The 20,286-nt window shown below is 33.9% G+C and overlaps 1 protein-coding gene across 45 annotated transcripts in view; it reads left to right on the plus strand.

Annotated features, from left to right (window-relative positions):
* The window catches only part of FER (FER tyrosine kinase), a 439,457-nt gene that overhangs the window by 316,492 nt on the left and 102,679 nt on the right, over positions 1–20,286 (plus strand). Inside the window, exon 17 of one of the 45 annotated variants that reach the window (XM_024356682.3) lies at positions 16,791–17,565. The exons of the other annotated variants lie outside the window; for them this stretch is intronic. Within the exon in view, the coding sequence (XP_024212450.2) occupies positions 16,791–16,867 (77 nt within the window). The 3' untranslated portion in view covers positions 16,868–17,565. Of the gene's footprint in view, positions 1–16,790; positions 17,566–20,286 lie in introns of those variants that run through there. 45 annotated transcript variants of the gene reach the window in all.

A 20,286-nucleotide genomic window follows, 5' to 3' on the forward strand; every position in this document is an offset into this window, starting at 1 on the left:
ACCCATGATCTTGTCAGCATTAGCCAAAGATATTGTAGTGCTACTCTTTTATTTGTAAATTTTATGCCTTTTTAATTATAAGTTAGCCTCTGTATTCAGAAATGATGACGATACAAAATATCTGGACTCTTCTCAAGTTTGTGGAAGCAATGAACCTTATGCATTAATATTAAGGAAGGTAAATCAGCTAAGCTTGGTGGCTCATCCCGTAATCCTAGCACTTTGGGAGCCTAAGGAGGGTGGAGCACATGAGCCCAGGGGTTCACAAATTCATTATGAAGGATTACATATTATATTAAGCATTTTATAGCCTCTTGTCAGTGAAATGTGAAAATAATATTAGAAATTGTCATAACAAGGTTTTGTACATGTGGAACTTTTTAATTCTTTATTTGCTTTCATTTGTCCTTTCCTGTAAAACTAGATTGTCATTACTACCTGTTTATAAGTGTGTATTTCAATTCCAGAGAGAATATGATTGAGAGCCTAATAAATGTACCTACAAAATGTAACCTTTGTTTGAAAGAGTAAATTTGCCTAAATTATTCTGGGTCAAACTTGAAGAAAACATGATCACATTTGATAATATCCACATTCAAAATGAAAGATTTTGTATAGCAAAGTGAAAGTGATTAAAGAGGTGACTTTCTATAGTGTCTTTAACTTTTTATTGTAAGAGATTACATATATTAAATATTTTCAGGTTAGAATCTGTTTTTTTAAGACCTTTTTCTTCTTCTGTGTTTGTCTGCGTTAGTTTCAGGAACCTTTACCAGATCATTGATAAAGACTTCAAAATGAATATATCTCATAAGATGATACCTGCTACCAGCAAGTGGTTGAATCTCTGTATTTTCTATCTTGGCTGCTATAAATTAAGGAATAAACCCTTCCTATAGTTAACACCTATCATGATTTCATGCCATTTGTTGAATAGGGTGAGAGACTCAAATATCTATTGTTTTACAATGTTTTACATCTTTATATGTGCTTTTTTAAAATAAAAGATTTTGTCCATAGGTAATTACATAGCACAAAATTTATAAATATTACATCATTGAAATTATTTGCTTTTAAGAATCAAATTTATACTTCTAAATTCTTTTTAAGTTAAGTAGGATTTCTAAACTAATGAGGCTATAATTTGATGGAGCTTTATTATTTCAAAAATAGTTGAAACCCGTCAGTTCTGATAAAAATAAACCCAGGAGATGCAATGATTAATTTATTTTTTGTTGGAGACAAATGTGTCATCCTGTATTTAAGTGACTGAAACTTAGAAATACACCTGTTTTTCTTTAAGACTTTCTATTCTTTATAAACCTGTTATGAGATTTGGATTAATTACACTATTTGTTAAATACTTATTGGGCACCAGCTTTGTTCCATACAAAATACGCTGGTGAAAAATACATCAGTGATCTCTTTTCTCAAAGAAGTCACAGTGTAATGGGAGAAACATATGTTTAACAATAATCACAAATTTATTTCAAATTTTGATATGAAAAAAGTGATCAGAGGGATGGTAGCAGGTGGAATCTATTTTGTTTTAGGGGCCTTAGGAAACATCATCTGGAGGTGACATTTGTGTTAAGATCTGAAAGACAAAAAATAACCTTGCAAAGGGGTAGGAAAAGGCTCAGATAATAGCAAATGCAAAAACCTGTGGTGGGAGAAGGCTTTTGTGTTTGGGGAACAGAAGGGTAGAGTGACTGCGGCTCAGTGAGCCTTAGAGAGACTGACATAAGATTGGAAAGGTAGGACCTTACAGGTCAGGGTAAGCAACTGGATTTTATTTGCCATACAGTCAGTCGTGTGTTAGGGAGTGGAGTGACTGATTTGTTGTTGTTGTTGTTGTTGTTGTTGCTGCTGCTGCTGCTGCAGCTGTTTTTAATTTTCAGAGATTACATAGGGGACACCAAAACCATCTTTCTGTCCATGACCCCTATTCTCTTTAGTTTCTCTTCTTGAAGATAGCTCCTCTTACTTTTTGTGGGATTTTTTTTGTTTTTATTTTTGTTTGTTTAGTTCTGTTTTTATGCTTCCAGAGCTTTTTTATGCAAATGGAGACATATTCATATACATCTTTTTATTTTTTATCACAAATGATAGCTTATACACTGTTCTGCCCTCTTTATTTTTTTTTAATTTGATAAAATATCTTGGAGTTATTTACATCAGTATATGTAGATTTAATTTATTCTTTTAGCTTGGTAGTATCTGTTCCTCCTTGATAATTAGTTTTCTAATCATCTACTACTATAGTAATACAGAGTACTTCAGTCAAAATTTTGTACATCTATGATTTCTTTCTTGTAGATACATATTTTGGGTTAAATTCTACTCTCGAATATCTAAATAGATATGGTATAGGAAAGATTCATGAACATTCCCCAAAATTTATACCTCTAGATCCACAGTTCAGGTAGCATTCGATTTGAACTCAAGAGATTTCTAGAAAATATAGTGGCTCCCGGTGGAGTCTGTGCTTCCAGAAGCCTTTATAATATTTTATATAAAAGCAGGTATGTGTAGGAGATGAGTTTACAAATAGTCAAGCAAGCCGCACATCTAGCCGTAATCATAGAAGGAATTTTACTCTTTATGAATAAGAATGTCAGAAAGTATTTTTTTTTCTGATACCTCTATATAATTTCCCCTCAGACCAAATTTATTGTATTCCAGAGTACTCGATTATGGAGTCAGAATTTCTTTAGAAAACTGAGAAAGCCCAGTGGGAAACATACCTGCTCCCAAAGCATTTGGGTCCACTCAGTCATCTCTTTTTTTTTTATTTTTTTGAGATGGAGTCTTACTCTGTGGCCCAGGCTGGAGTGTAGTGGCACGGAGTCTGCTCACTGCACCCTCCACCTTCCGGGTTCAAGCAATTCTCCTGCCTCAGCCTCCCGAGTAGCTGGGACTATAGGCGCCCGCCTCCACACCCGGCTAATTTTTGTGTTTTTTGTAGAGATGGGGTTTCACCATATCTGGTGAAACCAGGCTGGTATCGAACTACTGACCTTGTGATCTGCCTGCCTCAGCCTCCCAAAGTGCTGGGATTACAGGTGTGAGCCACCGTGCCCGTTGCTCTGTTATTACTCACTTTAACACTTATAAAAAGAAATGCTCAGTGGAATGCAAAATGCACTGTAATTCTTATTTAGATGCTGTTATACCTGGAAGTGACTTTAGCCAGTCTAAACATGACCACTGTGGCTTTGGAACCATATGTGGTTTTAAATTATTGCTCTACTATCATCTGTGTGACTTTAAGCATGCCACTTGATCTCTTTAAGCCTCCCATTTTACTTATAAAATGGGAAAAGAATATAATGCTCAAAGGGTTAAATGAAATAATATATGTAAAGAATGTGGCTCATTTCTTAACTCATTCTGAGTTCTTAGTAAATATTACCTGCTGGCAAATTAATCTGGTCTGAGAAGTAACATGTATAGATTGAATTTTCAGTTCAATGAGCTATCATATTCTTGTAATGCCTAAATATTTCAGAATAAATGATATCCAACCTTTTGAAAACTCAGTAATTTCACAGCAGTAGTAGTCGCCCATTTTGGCTTAGTCCAAATGTTAACCAAGTAATTAAAAAATTAATCTGGGGCCTTCATTTTTTTTCTTCCTACTAGACTATTACCAAACAAATTTTAATTTCAGAGAAAGAATGCTATTAATGTATAGATCAGTAAACTTTTTCTTGATATTTGCAAATATTAAACCTTTAGATTCTAGGGAAAAATCATACAAATACAATACAATTACAAATAGCAGCTTTCAGTAGACCAAACATTTTCTAAAAGTCAGCCATAAATGTAGAAAGGAATGTGTTTCTGAGGTGAGATATAAAAAATGCTTATTTGTAATAGGCAAGAGTTTGGAAGGCAGTTTGGCTAAGCAAAATCACAAGCTCAGAGATAATAAGAGATAGGCAAATCAAAGTTAGATGACACATGGATAGTTAGTAGGTGGCTTAGAGGACAAGAGATCTTTAGAGAGTTTAAAAACTGTCAGAGATGGATACGAATGAATAGAAGAACAGTTTCTGAAATGTGCTGAGACACACAGGAAACCAGAGTATGTAAGACAGGGTTAAATGATAAAATAAGTTGGCTGCATTGTCTCTACCCCCTGAGTATATTGAAGATAGATTTATGAAGAGTTTAATTTTAATAGTTGAGGTGGGAAATGACTGTGGTATGAAGAGTAGGTTTTGAGTCCAAGTGAGGATAGGTTCTGGTAGTATTCCAGAGCAAATGACAAGGTTGTTGCCAAAAGAAGAAAAGACGTTGATGTCAAAGATTGTTCAAAATGTCCTTCTATTTCCAATCCATCGTTGACGTCCCTGTGTTATTTACTTCAGAAGGATGAGCCATAGAATTTTTTTTCTGTTTGAACTCTAAGTGGCTAAGGAAATAAAAACCTTAAATGTAATGGATGATGAGTAAAATATTTGGTCTGTTTACTTCATTTGTTATTGTAATTCTTAGTGTTGAATGGACAATAAAGTTGTTTTGTATAATCTGCAGCCACACATAAGCTTAGACTATTGAACAATTCTAAGATTGTACTTTTATAACTTTTTACAGTAGCAATCTTAAACGTTGAGATTTGCCTATTCTCCTCGTTAAGTGTAAATCAAACTCATTGGCAGTCCATTTATGTGGTTTTTTGGAGTAATTATTACATGATAACCTTTTTAATAATAAAGGTTGATTTTTTTTTCCATCTCCACAATCATATGTCCCTGCAAGTCCAGAAATAGCTTTTAAATAAAGCTGGGAAAAGATTATTGAAAACATTGAGAGAAAAGGAGATAAAAACATGTTTCGCTTGGTCATATAAATGAAAGAACATAAGACATGCCACATGTTTTTAGACTTAAGGTCTATCCAGTTCAGTATAATATGTTGGGGAATGATACCCTTACAGACTGATTTGAGGAAATAGTATATTTTGAAAAGGAGTATTTTAAACATCACCATGTTTGGTGATGAGTATACCTACCTTTCCTTAGAAGATAATCGACTTTGGAAATACTAATTAAAGAAAAACCTGTGAAATTTAGGTGTTCCCTGTGATGAGCAAGATAATAACATAACAGTAGCTCCATAATAATATAACACTTATTGTATGCCATTTTACTGATGGAAATATATGCATTGAGAGGTTAAGTGAATTGCGAGGTGGACCTGTTGTTAAATTGTGGAAAAAGAATTTAACTCTTGGCTCTAGTCAGTATGATTTAGACTCAATACTTGGGAAAATAAAGTAGAGAAGAAAATAAGTCTGTTAAAAATAAGTCACAGTATAGGTAAGGCTTTTCTATATTATTTAGAAAAAAGGACAAATTTAGAAATGCAAATAACATAATTCAGAAACATTTCAGGATTATTTGCAATGAAATAGAGGCAATTTGATTATAATTAATGCAGTTGTTTTGTAATACAAACATGATTATTTCATGTGTCTTTTGCGGAAAATGGACTTTTTTAAAAATAAATGATTCATCTATCTTTCAACCAACAGGTACATATCAAGTATCTATCGTATGGCAGCTTTGCTGTGGATAATATATACCATGAATTCTATATTGTATTTTCTATAATTGTGAATGTTCCAAATTCGTGTATGTCTATCTTCTATTAATGAGAATATCAGTAAAAACATTTCTTAAGCGAAACATTACACTATAATTAAAATTCACTGGTTTTTCTGTAATTCCCTCTTTTGCTTCCAGGTTACAATAGAAGGCATTATGTTGCACTTAGTTGTCATATCTCCTCAGTATCCTCTAGTCTGTGAGAGTTTCTCAGTCTATCCTTGTTTTTCATCATCTTTGACAGTCTTTGAGAATATTAGCTAGATGTCCATGAAAATGTTTTGCTAATCGGAGTTTGTCTGAATTTTTTCTCTTCATAATTAGACTGACCTTACGGATTTTGGAAAAATATCACACAGGCAAAATGCCCTTCTCATTATATCACAGCAGGGGGTACATCATATCCACATGACATCACTGGTGATAGAAACCTACATCACTTGAGTAAACCATTTTATAGTGACAAATAAATGCCTTGTAATTTTATCTCTATATGTATCATCTTTTTCATATATTATTCCTATTATGCTTGAAAATATACAAAGATCATAGAATCAGACAATTCCTTTTAAGATATAGTGTTCCCACAAATCAGTCTATAACAGTATAAAGTCTTATCTTTAAAAAGCTAACAAAATTTTGGGTTTTTTTTTTTCCTTGTTCCAATTCAAAAAAGTAGTATATGAGAAGAGGACACGGGGAATTTTTATTATGTTTCATTGGTAGTGCAAAATAATTTTAGAAAACATATAATTGACAATCTGGACATCATGTGTCCAGAAATTTTTAACTAACATTCTTATTAAGCAACAAATTAATGAGTGGAGAAGCTGGAAAAAAGCCATTAACTGTGAAAAGCTTTACATGGCAATGTTTATATAGTTCTATCGTCATGAGGGAATTTTTCTTCCTGAATATTTGCTAGTGATATATAACATTTTTTGACGATGGTCTCGGTGGATATCTAATTTTGAGTGTGAGTTATGTTACGAACCTAATTCTTCATACAGAAATATAAATCAGAAAGATATTTTAGGTTCACATTTTTCTCATATAAATAAGACCAAGATTGTATATACATTGTACTGTTTGATATAAATAATTTGGATATAACTAACTAGATCTTTTAAGAAAATTGTTTACCCTTATGACATTTCTGCTTTCAGGCAGGCTTGATTTTTTCTGTGCTACCTGAGTGCAATTAAAAACATGACAGAAAAAAAACCTCTTTCTATTCTATGCTCGCAAATGAAAACTGTAAATGATGTGAGTTGGCATGTATTTCAAAAGATAGTCTATCTAATGTATTAGGTTGGTGCAGAAGTAATCACAGTTGTTGCCATGAAAAGTAATGATAAAAACTTTTAATGGCAACAACCGTGATTACTTCTGCACCAACCTAATATTTTTCAGAGTCATTAATCCCTCTGGGTTTGTTCCCAGGACTTTGAAAACTCAGATTGTGCGGTATTTTCTGTTGTTGTTACAACAAAAAATAAATGAAATCTTATGCCTTAATCAAGTGATCCCAGAAAAACAGTAGGCCAGTGATGTCGTGTTTCCCTTTAATCTGTTTTTTAGTGATAGTGACTTAAAGCTATGTTTCTCTTTCCACATCCAGCTATCAGAATCAAAGGAAATATAAGGTCTATAACGAAATCTGCTCAAAGATGAGCATGGTATACTCTGTATTGGTTTGGTAGGACTGAAGTAACAAAATATCACAAACTATGTGATTTAAAACAACAGAAATTTATTCTCTCACAGTTCTGAAAGTTAGAAAGTTCAAAATCAAGGTGTCACTAGGGCCATGCTCCCTCCAAAAGCTCTGGGGAGTAATTTATTCCTGCTTCTTCCTAGCTTTTCTGGCAATTCCCAGCAATCCTTGGTGTTTCTTAATTTGCAGGTGTATCATTCAGTTTCTGTCTCTGCAATCACATAGCCTTCTTCTCTCTGTGTGTCTTTGTGTCTCTATTTTCAAATCTCTGTTTTCTTTGTTTTATAAAGACACTAGTCATTGGTTTAAAAGCCCACCCTAATATGGTCACATAATGAGTAATTACATCTGCAGAAATCTTATTCCCAAATAATGTAATATTCTGAAGTCCCAGGTAGACATAAATTTTGGGGGGACAATATTCAACCTGGTACACACTGTTAGTTGTTTTAATTAATAGATCTGTGTGTTTTATTGGGTTATGTTATATTGAAAGATAGTTACAAAACAGTAGTTTATGTTCTGCTAAATCCATGATACATCTGATTATTTGAGATACTTGAGGAGCTACACTGTCCAATCTCAGCTTTCAACAAGACTCAAACACCTTGAATTTGGCTAGTGGTCAGAGCATTGATGACCATCTCTGTCCTCATGGCTCGTGCCATATAGTCCATCATAATTTATTTAAGGATAATATGAGCTCTGAGGCTAGTGTTAGGCTGTGAATCATTTATACCGTAATTGATCCTAGCTAAGGGGCCGGTATCTGCACCTTAGCATGTCTTTGTTTTGTGTTGTTTATATCTCACCATTATATAAATATCTAATGGGGAAAACTATGTATAGTAAAGAGTTTGTGAATTTAAGGAACTTGCGAACTTTAGCACATAGCCTTTATGAATGTGATACTTTCATATCCAAATAATGATTACACTTTTCCCTTCGTAAATCAATCCTCCTCCCCTTCCACATATTCCAAAATTCATGCATACTCAGGGTCTGCAGTGGGCCCTGCAGAACCCACTTACATCAAAAGTCAGCCTTTGAAAAAAATCCACATATAAGTGGACCTGCACAGTTCAAACTCAAGTTGTTCAAGGGTCAACTATATTACACTACACTTAGGAAGGAAAAGTAACAAATTGTTAAACTCTTAATAATAAAAAATACATTATTAATTTGCGTTTACTTGGATAAAGCTTTAAATATTGAGTAAAAGAATCATTACCTAAAAATTTTACACTTTTCTTTCATATCTTATAAACACTTATCCTGTCTTACTCAAAAATGTATTTGAAACTTGAGGTTGGCTAAAATGCAAAGAAAATAGAAATCAGTGAAGGAAAAATAAAAAGCTGGCAGGGCAAAATGATAGCTAGAGTTTGCTTTGTGCAAAACACTGTTTTAAGCACTTAACATGTAGAACTTCTTTGATATCACCATAGTTCTTTAAAATATTATTATCCTCAGTTTACAAATAAGGAAACTGAAGCAAAGAGAGACTAAGTAATTAGCTGTCCAAGATTCCACACTTTTCAGTTGCTACTTGTCAGGATTCACATCTAGCCAGAATCCAGTGGCAGTTCTCTGAATCACAACCCTATAGTGAAACCAGAGTAGAGCTGTTGTATCAAAAGATACACTGTAATATCATGCAGGATTGCTAGAGTTGGGTCTCAAATTAATTTCTAACATCTTTAGAAGTAAGTCAAAGATAGAAACTCAATAAACTCTACCACATTCGTAGTGACTACAAAATTTAATTTAAATTTTCCCTGGACCCATAGCTGTCCTTGGCCCTAAAGCCTGGAATTCCATATACTTGGAGTTCCACTCTGCAGTACTATTAATACAGTAATGAATTTTACAGCTATCTCTTGGAGCACAGCTCAAAGTAAATTAAAGAGGGCGGTCAGGAAACCTGATTTCATAAAAGCATCAAAGTACCATTTAGAATCTTCATGGAAATTGAAGAGTTGTACAGGTATCTTTTGGAACCAGGGCTTTGCTCGCTTTTGCGAAAGCAGAGTTTGGGTCATATACCTTGGCATGAATCATTTTTCAGATACAGTGTTTTGCAGTAAGTGACGTGAAAACCTAAGTAAATATTAGTTTGCTGTGCTAAGTATTCATAATACTAACATACAATGTGATTAAAGAACAAATGATTCTTTGGAAATATAAACAGAACAATACTAATGAATTGGTGACATGTTCATAGTATTCTGTGTATCAGTATGGAATATATCAAATTTAAGTTATATCTAAACCAGGTATTGCTAATTTAATAAAATCAGTTTTTAAGCATCAAAATTCTGTGTGTATATATCTTAGCTTTCTAACTTTTCCTGTGTCCCCTCTGTACACTTCCCCTTGCAAATCTTTCAACCCTTCTCTCATCTCTTGTTTACGCTGCTGTCTCTTTTCTTGTTCTTTTTTAAAGAGTAATTCCAAAAATTCTGACTAGTTAAGACTTAGAAAAAAATTAATGTAAAAAAATGTAGTTATTCCATTAATACCATTGCTTGCCACTTTTCTGTTGTTATCTAAGCATGGTATGTTAATTACATCTAGTTGTAAAACTGATCTATAAATCAATAGCAAATATATGAAAGCATATAACTTTGAATATTCTAGATTGTTTCTTGGCGAAAAATATCTTTGGAATGGCTTTTGCTTAGCATTTTTTTTTTTTTTTTTTTTTTTTTTGAGGCAGAGTCTCGCTCTGTCACCCAGGCTGGAGGGCTGGAGGGCTCAATCTCGACTCACTGCAAGCTCCGCCTCCCAGGTTCACACCATTCTCCTGCCTCAGCCTCCTGAGTAGCTGGGACTACAGGCGCCTGCCACCACACCCGGATAATTTTTTGTATTTTTAGTAGAGATGGGGTTTCACCGTGTTAGCCAGGATGGTCTCAATCTCCTGACCTCGTGATCCACCCTCCTTGGCCTCCCAAAGTGCTGGGATTACATGCGTGAACCACCATGCCCAGCCCACTTAGCATTTTTAATATGTACCTGTCTACCACTTAAAAACATACCGAAATTAATCGTGGTTGGAAGCTAATCATAGTTAGAGCTTGCAATAAATATATTTTGTAAAAAGGAATATTATCTTTTTTCAGTTTGAAATGTTTCTTCCCTTCTAAAAACTAATTATCTGGGATTCTCCACATAGGAGTGGCGTGCATATCCATAATCATAATAAAGTATATAAACACTAATTATTTTTATAATGTATCTTCAGAAAAGAAAAATGAAAAAAAAAATTAGAAGCTATTTCAGGGAACACATACTCTTTCAACATTATCTCTTAGTTTTTATCAGTCTATATTTTTCTGATTGGAGCTTTATAACACCCACCTACATTTTTATATTAATTATGTGTAGCATTTTTATGGCTATTCTTTCTAAGAATTTATTTCAAAAAAATTATGTATAAGGAGAAAGATAGCGAAATCAGTAAAATTTACAAACAAGACATTCAAAGTTATCTTCTATCATGTAACAAAACAGTGACAGAAACTATTATGTAGCAACATTACTAATATTAGGCTAAAAGAAAACTTTATTATTATGCTTTCATTGAAGTAAATTTTACCCTGTTTTTGTTTTCTCTTAGTGGTCATTTTGAATGACTTCCTTGCCCACTGGATAATTAGTGGATTCATGTACTTTTTTATAGCATTCTGCTGTAATTTCTTTTGTTTTTTGTGTTTTGAGACAGGGTCTTGCTCTGTCACCAGGCTTGGAGTGCAGTGGTGTAATCATGGCACACTGCAACCTCTCCCTCCCTGGCTCAAGTGATCCTCCATTCTTCCCACCTGAGCCTCTCAAGTAGTTGTGACTACAGGGGCATGCCACCACACCTGCCTAATTTTTGTATTTTTTATAGAGATGGGATTTCGCTATGTTGCCCAAGCTGGTCTCGAACTCCTGGGCTCATGCGATTCACCTGCCTTGACCTCCCAAAGTGTTGGGATTACAGATGTGAGACACTGTACCTGGCCTGTAAGGTTGTTTCAAACTGGAAGTCTGGGTTAAGTTCCCTATAATAGCAATAACAACATATAGTAACAACAGCAACAGTAAGAGCAACTATATCTTGAGTTTTTAGCTTTCTGTATTTCAGACACTGGTAATCACTTTTGAATCTTCACTTCAGCCCTGTGATGTGGTTATTTTCATGCCGTCATTATGGATGATGATAAGCCTGAGGCCCTATGGCCAGAGCTAATACACAGAGCTAACTTATTTATCACAGAGAGCCTCTGAATCAGGCCAATCTTCTTCACATCTCTTACACTTGTCTGCCTTTTATATACCATCATAAATGTCAGCTACCTTGACTGCCTTTTATACACTGTCTTTAATATCAGCTATATTATTAAAAGCAATAATGAAGCTGCATAGTGTCAAATTTTAACAATATTGCTAAAATGGAAAATGTTGGGGCACTGTGGGGCAAAAATGTGAATCACTCTTTCAGACAGTGAGGAGTCATCAAGAGCTATTCCAAGAGAAATCCTATTTAGAGTACATGAGCAACCATAATGAAATTTTCTTAGATTTTTACATCAATCTTGATTTTTACCTTATTATATGAATTAACTGCTAAATCAAGTCTTGTCTGGACAATTAACCAAAAAGCCTTTAAAAAATACCTTAAGGTAAAATAATTGTTAATAAATATCAATAATTTCTACATTCAGAATCATCTTTTAAAATAATATACATATCTTATTAATGGAAATTACTACAAAATGAAGACTATGGAATTTAGCTTTTAAAATTGATTCTTCCCAGTTACCATTCATTTTAAAGCATAGTATCAATTTGTTATGGTCCATTTGCATTGCAGGGTCTTTGTAAACTCTGTCATTAAACCTAACAGAAGTAGAACATGTACTTGAGACCATCCATCAGGGCAATACTCCTTGTTCCCTGCCCTGTTGACTTTCCTTTTTCCATAGCTGGTAACCACTATGTGTGTCATTTGTCTCACTAATAACAGCCAACCATATTAAGAACAATGAAAAAGCAGTGGATATCACACAATTAATATTATTGCTGGTTTTTTAAAATGTTTTTAAATTGGACAAAGCATTATAAAGAACTTTCAAACCCATATAATTGGTTTTTTTGTAATCATAAATAATTTGATTTGTTTCATCTTATATAGTACTTAAGTATTATTATAATTTCCACTTTACACAGGAGGAAATTATGGATCAAAAAGATTATTTATTGTAAACTTGCAGATCAAAAAAGTTTTTGAAATAAACTAATATCAAGTAGTACTAGTGTCAGCAATCACCAATATACTCAAGGGACTATAAAAGTCCAAGGCTGGGCCCAAGAAGTATCCAGGAGTGCTTCAGAATAGTTCAGCAACATCTGTGTGAAGAACACCTACAGTATAAGAATACAAAAGGAGCAAAATGAAAGACATATGTGCCACTAGTGACATCCCTCTATACTCCCTATATACAGCAGTTAAAGGCTCAAGGATACGTCCATGGAATCTACAAACTGTCACACCAGTGGTAATCTTAAAAATAATGCTGTGGAGAATCAGGTAGTTTATTAGTTTATTACTAGCCAGAAATATATTTTATCCACTGACAAGATTATTAAAATCTGCGTGGCTAATTTAATATTGCATTATTTAGGTGGCTCCATCTCTGGGTGATGTCTCTACATCTGTCATAAAATTAAGAGACATTCCAGTTTTTCTTTCTCAGTCAACCTGGATAGATCTGGAGAATAGAGCCAGCTGTACTAATGTTCTTTTTTCTCTTGAGTTTACCTCAAGAAAGAGGAATATGCCTCTGATTGGGTCTGTTTACTGACTCTCCCTCTTTCACATCATCCACACAATGAGAAGTTGATGAACTGTTTTAGAATAGACAACTGTTGTAAAAACTAGTTACACATTTAGTAAATATTGACCAAGTTACTCAAATGATGGGTGTAGTCACACATTAGGAATATAAAAGACTGTAAACCCTGTGGGAGTTTGTATCTTGAAAAATTTGCCAACAGATTACATAGAACATCTCCATTATTTTCTCATATTTTGAATACTGTCAGAGTTGGTCCCCTTATGACTTAATAAGTCCATGAGAGAGGATCACTAGTAATTGGGTTTTAATATATAGCTTACCAGGTAAATCTTTTTGCCAAAATTCTTACCTGATCTCTTGGATGGAAAGAAGAGAACGTATGACATTGCATTCACTTTTATTTGTTCTCGTGTATCTGCAGACCACATTTGAGATCCTCAGTCTTACCACAGCCATACCCACATAGTTGAATATCAGATTGAGTGAGTTATGGGAGACATTTAAAGATGAATTTGTGTACATTCTCCTTGTTTATTTTTTTCTAGTGGTAATGTTCCAAGACTGAGACAAACAGATATTTACCAGACCTATTTTATCTTATTAGTTGAAAAGAAAAACCCTGTTAAAATCAACTTTATAAGATGCTGTGATTATGGAAGTGTCCTAACCACTGCTCCACCTGGGGCAAAGGGTAGAGAGAAGAAACTGTCCATGAAGGTGGAGAAAAAACTTTCACAAGGGGCGATGTTTATTGGGAGGGGTGGGGAAAACACCTTCCTCTCTGTTGGAAAGTGGGAGATATTGGGAAGCAATTGAAGGCTTGTTTGACATCGGTAACTCCAGATTGGTGCTCTGAAGTGTGGACTGAATTTATTCTTTCATCATAAGTCTGACTGTCTTATGGTGCCATATTAGACCATATTTACTGAGTGAATGAATTATAAAACATAATAATTTTAGCTTTCCTCATTTTTTTCCTAGCATTAATAAAATATCTTCCCCTGTATGCACAGTTGGAAATCATACTAATGTTGTTCTGGTTTTAGAAAGAACACATGTCAGTGTAGATGCCAGAACCCCTAAGTAAAATTCTGGCTTGAAGGCTAAGGAAATGATACCCAGGAAAGGTTATGGTTACCTCAAAGAAATCTGTTCAGCACAGAAAATATCACATTAGATTAGATTCTGCAGATTTTTAGACCTTTCCCTGCTTAAACTGCCCTGCAATGTAGCTGTCAGACACCATAGCCAAGCCAATGCCAACCCCACAGTTCTCTCCTAATCCTGACCCCATTTCTAGACTTAATGCTACATGCTTTTGTAGCAGTTTCTGATTTATTAATTACAGAAAGTAGTTTTTGTTTGCCAGCCTGTTGAGTGGATGGTGATTTCACTATGCTCTACATTTAAGCTTATAGGCTTGGTAGTTTAATAAAACTGCTACTTTTTTTGATAAATACATTTTTCCTCCCATGGTTAAATGAATAAAGTGTATCTAGAGTGAAAAAGAAATCCCAATTATACATAGCATTTTTCTATCTGCTTGCTCATTAAACTTATATGCATGTCATAACGTAAAAATAACACCCTGTAAGAAATAATCTGTGATAACTTGAAAGGAATGCCTGTGTAATCTAAATTCTTTTGATGCTGTCTCTGGCATTTAACCTGTCATTTTAATGAAACAATTTTAATTGCTTATTTGCACATAGTGTTGTGCAAGGTGGCTTACTAGTCTGTGCTTTCTGGGAAGTGATGAAAGACCTGGGTTGGAATACTCCATGTGAGTGAATGTGGAAAGGTCACACAGATAATAAATTAATTAAAAATTTAGTTAATTAAATATTTACTGTTTTAAAAAATAAAGTTATATGAGTTGTAAAGAAATAAACAATGCATTACCCATTTTGATTTTCAGGTATCGGTGAAAGTCATCTTTTGTTGAATCAAGGAGTTGATTCTTACAAATTTTAGGTCTGAATAATGGGAGTAAGTTATCTGGCAATCTGTAAGGCAGTATTTCCATTTATCTGAGTTCAAGATGTGTCAAGAAAGTTCTTGTGAGTTCAAAAGTAAATGGATATGGACTTGGGCCAAAAACAGTGACAGTAAAGTTTAAATGATAGGAGCAAGGAAAAAGATTGTACATTGTACATATAGAAAAAACTATGATAATGAATAAAACATTATTCTCAGATTGCTTGAATTGTAGATCAGAGATGATTATAAGATTGGATCGAGAGTTGAGAATGGAGAAGGATTGCACAGGAGTTCCAGCTTTTCAAAAGGTCACGTATGCACTTAGCAGGGCCACAGTCTTGAAGTAAAGAGGGACAATGCTGGGTAGCGAGGATGGAAGACTTTTACAAATAATAAAATATGATTTCATGCAAAGTGTTCAAAGTAGAGCATATTAAAACAGGGAACCCAGAGATGGTGGTTAAATAGTCTCCACAGTCCCACTTCCTTATTGGGCTGAGCTTCCTGGTCTAGAATGGACTTTAGACAGCATTCTAACCTCATCTCTTTATGTAATCAATGAAATCCAGAAAAATTGGGCAAGTTGTCTGAGCTCCTACAACTAATTGCTTGTAAAGTTGAAGTGAGAAAAGACGATCTGCAAGTTTATGTAGTAAAACTCAACAAAGTTAATCTTAAACGAATATAGAATGGGTCCTTTTCTTTTAAATAACTAAAATTTTATTGTGTGCATGACTCTTATCTCTTTCCTGAAGTACTTGTCCTAAGAAAAACATTTGAAACAAGTTACTTTAATCTTATCTTTTTCCCCAACTTAGATATGAGAAAATTAAGTGTAATTGGGAACCTCTTTCATTACGATCTGAATTAGGAGAAATATCTGTTTATGGCCAAACATTTTTCTGCTTCTAGAGGCCTAGAGTTGTTTCTAGTACAGACTTAAATTCTAATAGAAAATCTCCAAATAAGGCATTAATATTTATTTCATACCCTGAATGATATCTAAGGAAAAGGATATTCTCAGTATTATATTGAAACCGATTTAGCTTTTTCTCCTAAGCAGTTACTTAGGAGGAAACTTCAATAGTTGTCAGTGGTAGTACTGACTTAGCACAGACATTTCAGCAACAGGAAAATACAAATAAAAGAGAAATGTAAGTCTTAGAACCTAGTTCTATGGATGCTTAATTCTCAAGAACTTTTTCTTTGTTTTGATTTAATACATCCCCTTTAAAATCAATACTCCTAAAGTATTTATTACTTTATCCTAAAGCAATATTTATTACTTTATTACTTTTTCCTAAAGTACTTTAAAGGTACTTCTTTGTTTCCTCCCAGTGAAGGAAGAATGCTCCATTCTTAACCTGTTCTCTGGATCTCTCTCCTACCCCTTCAGAATCCATTGAAGGTTTCTGAACCATTATAACATATTACTTGTGTGTCTGTGTAGCCATTATTTTACTATATCTTATAGTTTATGTATGAAATTTGAACTGGGGGACAGGGAATGTACTTTAATGATAAGTTAGAAGGCCTTCGGCACTTTGCCTGAAATAAGCACCTATATTTTTTGTCTTATTTTTTTCTACTCTAAAGTCCTTTGAGCGTTATTCTTTCTTTGTTCATTTCTAGATAGGACTCCCTACTCTTGCCCAATGTGTCACAGGAGACATTTTGTGAGATGGCTAGCTGAAGAGCTTACTGTGTGACCTGAGTGGCTGCACCACCCTGCATCCAGTACTCTCTTTTGTGGAAGATCTGTTCCTCACTGTCATATGTGCCTCACCTGACAAATGTCAAATGCATGTCCTTTCAGAACACAGTCACTGCTCTATACCTGGAAAACTGCTATAGTCCATAATATTCTGCTGTCTAGATAAAATACATGGATTTGAGACCCAGCCCAGGCCCTGACTTATAGTACGTTGTTGGGAAAGTCAATTAATACTTACATTATTATTAAGAGAGCTCAATGAGATAATGCCTATGACAGCACGTGTAAACTATTAAACATATGAAAGACAAACTTTTTATATTAAACTCCTACTGAGAGTTTTACCTCTTACAGAAAGGGATTTTTTTTTGTCCTGATTTTCATTAAAACCCCAAGTGTTTGTGGGCTAAGTACTACTTGTAATCAGATACTACCAAAATAATTCCATGTACTGTACTATTAGAATGTCAACAGTTTTATATGTTTTCCTTTGAGAGATCAAGTTAAGAATTGCCTTGAAATGTCATCCATCCTAGGAAATTTTAGTACCTCTAAATTCTTTATCCAAGATGAGAAATCATCTTTTTATTATTGACTGTTCATCATGTGGAAATCTGTCAGACCTATCAAAAGAACCCCCTTTACACTTTTCTATTCTAAATGCTAAGCAAGATAGCTTTCTGTTCTGAACCCAAAAAAAAAAAAAGAAAAAAAGGCAGAGGCAGTTTAAATTCTCCTGAAGCAAATATTTGAAAGTGAAAAGATAGGTGTTAAATCTATATTTGAAGATTTCCTTCAGTGTTCTTGAAGAAATAATTAATGATATGTTGCCCTAGTATGTGTAAAAATATAAACTGTGCTTGAAACCTGAAGTTATATAGGAAATAATCAAGTTCTTACTTCACTTGAAAAAGCTCTTCATTTATTGAAAGCGGCTTTGATATCTATCCAAATATTTTTAATATTTCCAGGACCTGACAATTAATTTTACTTATATTTTTCATTCTGTGTGTAACATGCCTTGTAGGTCTTCATCCAGTTCTTAATGAAAATATTGAAAAGAAGATTAAGCATGCAGTCCCACATCATACCACTGATAACATTATGACAGATCTCCATCAAACCTTAAATCAATATTCCATGGCTATTACTGTTCAGCCTACAAATCCACTTAACTGTAATTCTATCCATCTCACTTTATCTCCATTTTAACCCAAAGATTGTAATGATAGCTCAAATGGCTGGGCTGAAATCTTGTTGCATTTTATTTGCGACATTCCTCTAATCTAATTTTTTTGAAGTATAAAAATATCTAGTAAACTTTTTGTTGGAAGTGAAGAGATACTTTTCCACAGATGACTTGCATGTCTGCACATCTTACTGGGTATATTAAGAATGCAAGACCCTCACTGATCTTGACCCAGGCCATTCCTCAGGGATGTATCTTTAGTGAGCAACTCTGAAAGATGAAATAATGCCTCCCTGTATGACAAAGAGTAGGCTTGCTTACTGCCTGCTGTAAAATGGCAGGCATCCCAGACTCAAAGATGACAACCTATTCTGTGTGCAGGTATCCATCTAGGCTCATCCCCAATACCACCATGCTATGCTATGAATAATAAAGTCCTTTGTCTCTGACCTGTGAGTATCATGCCTTCTGCCAGCATCCATGAAAAAATAATAGGCTAGCTTATTAACTTATAAACAAGGTAAAATCCTAGACCTAACAAAGTATAATACACAGCAGAGAACACAAGTCTTAAGTATAGAGCTTGAATTATCACAAAGTGTTTACAGTCATGTTACTTCCAGCCTGATTGAGAAATAGGACATGACTATTGAATCCTCTCTCATACACCTTGCTGGTCACTCCCACCCATTCCTAACCACCTTCGTCACCAGGGGTAAGCACTTTGTTGACTTTTAAAAGAGATTAATTTTGCCTATTTTTGAACTTTATGTGAATGATACTGAACTCTCTTTACATATTCTTATTGCCACACATACATCTTTTTGAAGTTCCTTTTGCCCGTTTTTATCGTGTTGCTTACCTATTTGTTACTGAATTGTAGGAGTGTTTTATAAAACTTGAATAAAAGCCAGTTCTGAAAGTTCTGGAGATCCATTGCACAGCAGTGTGAATGTACCTAACACTACTGAATGGTACACTTAAAAAATGATAAAAATGACAAATTCTGTTATGTGGGGTTATTTTACCACAATTAAAAATAAAAAAAAAATTTAAAAATAGCCAATTGTATGGTTTACTTACACTTATTTGTGTAATGATATATTTTGATAAGCAAAAGTTCTTTAAAAAAATATTTTTGGATGAAGTCCCATTATCTTCCCCCTACCCCTCTTTTGTGTGGTTACTGCTTTTGAGTCCTAAGAAATCTTTACATACTCCAAGATCACAAATATATTTTCCTGTGTTTTCTTTTAGGAGCCTTATACTTTAGATCTATAAATCATTTGAAACTAATTTCACCTATGATGTTACCGAGGGGGTTGAAATTATATTTTCCCCATACAGTTTTATCTAGTTCTTCCAACTATCAATTCTTTAAAAGACTTCCCTTTCCTCATTGAGTTGCTTCGGTGTCTATGTTATAAATGAATTGTGGGTCATTTCTGGACTTTGTCTGTTCCATTGATCTATGTAATTATCCTGAAACCAAAAACCGTACTTTCTTGATTGAAGCTCTGTAGTAATTCTTAAAATTGGATAGTCAAACTCCTCACAGTTTGTTCTTCTGCAACATTTTTTCTATTGTAGATCTTTTATAGTTCTATGGAAAAATTTAGAAGCAGCTTGTCAAATTCAACAAAAAAGCCTCCTGGGAATTTGGTTGAGATTGCATTAATTCTGTAAATCAATACGGGGAAAATTTACAATATTAAGCCTTCCAATTTATGGACTTGATACATTGTTCCATTTATTTTGCTCTCCTTTCACTTCTCTTAGAGATATTTTGTACTTATCAGCATAAAGGTTTAAAACATCCTTCTTTGAAATTTCTCCAAAGTATTTTGTTATTTGTGGTTATAAAGGATGTTTTTCTAATTTACTTTTCAGGTATTTTTTTCTGGCATATAGAGATATAATTGATATTTTGATAATTGAGTTTGTATTCTGTGACCTTCATGAATTCACTGTTCTGCCAAATCTGGTGGATTTTTTTTTTTTTTGTAGATTTTTTTTCTTATTTTCTGTGTACTCATAATTTTCTGCAAAGAGATTTTACTTCTTTCTTATTTTTCCATTTTTTTCTGAATTATAGCACTGGGATAGATATTCAGTAAAATGATAAATAGTAAGTAGTTAGTGCAGGCATCCTTGCCTTGGTCCTGATTCTGAAAGATAAGTGTTCAATATTTTACCATTAAGTATGGTGATAGATGTAGGTTCTC

This window comes from Pan troglodytes, chromosome 4, assembly GCF_028858775.2.
Source record: "Pan troglodytes isolate AG18354 chromosome 4, NHGRI_mPanTro3-v2.0_pri, whole genome shotgun sequence".
Classification (NCBI taxonomy): domain Eukaryota; kingdom Metazoa; phylum Chordata; class Mammalia; order Primates; family Hominidae; genus Pan; species Pan troglodytes.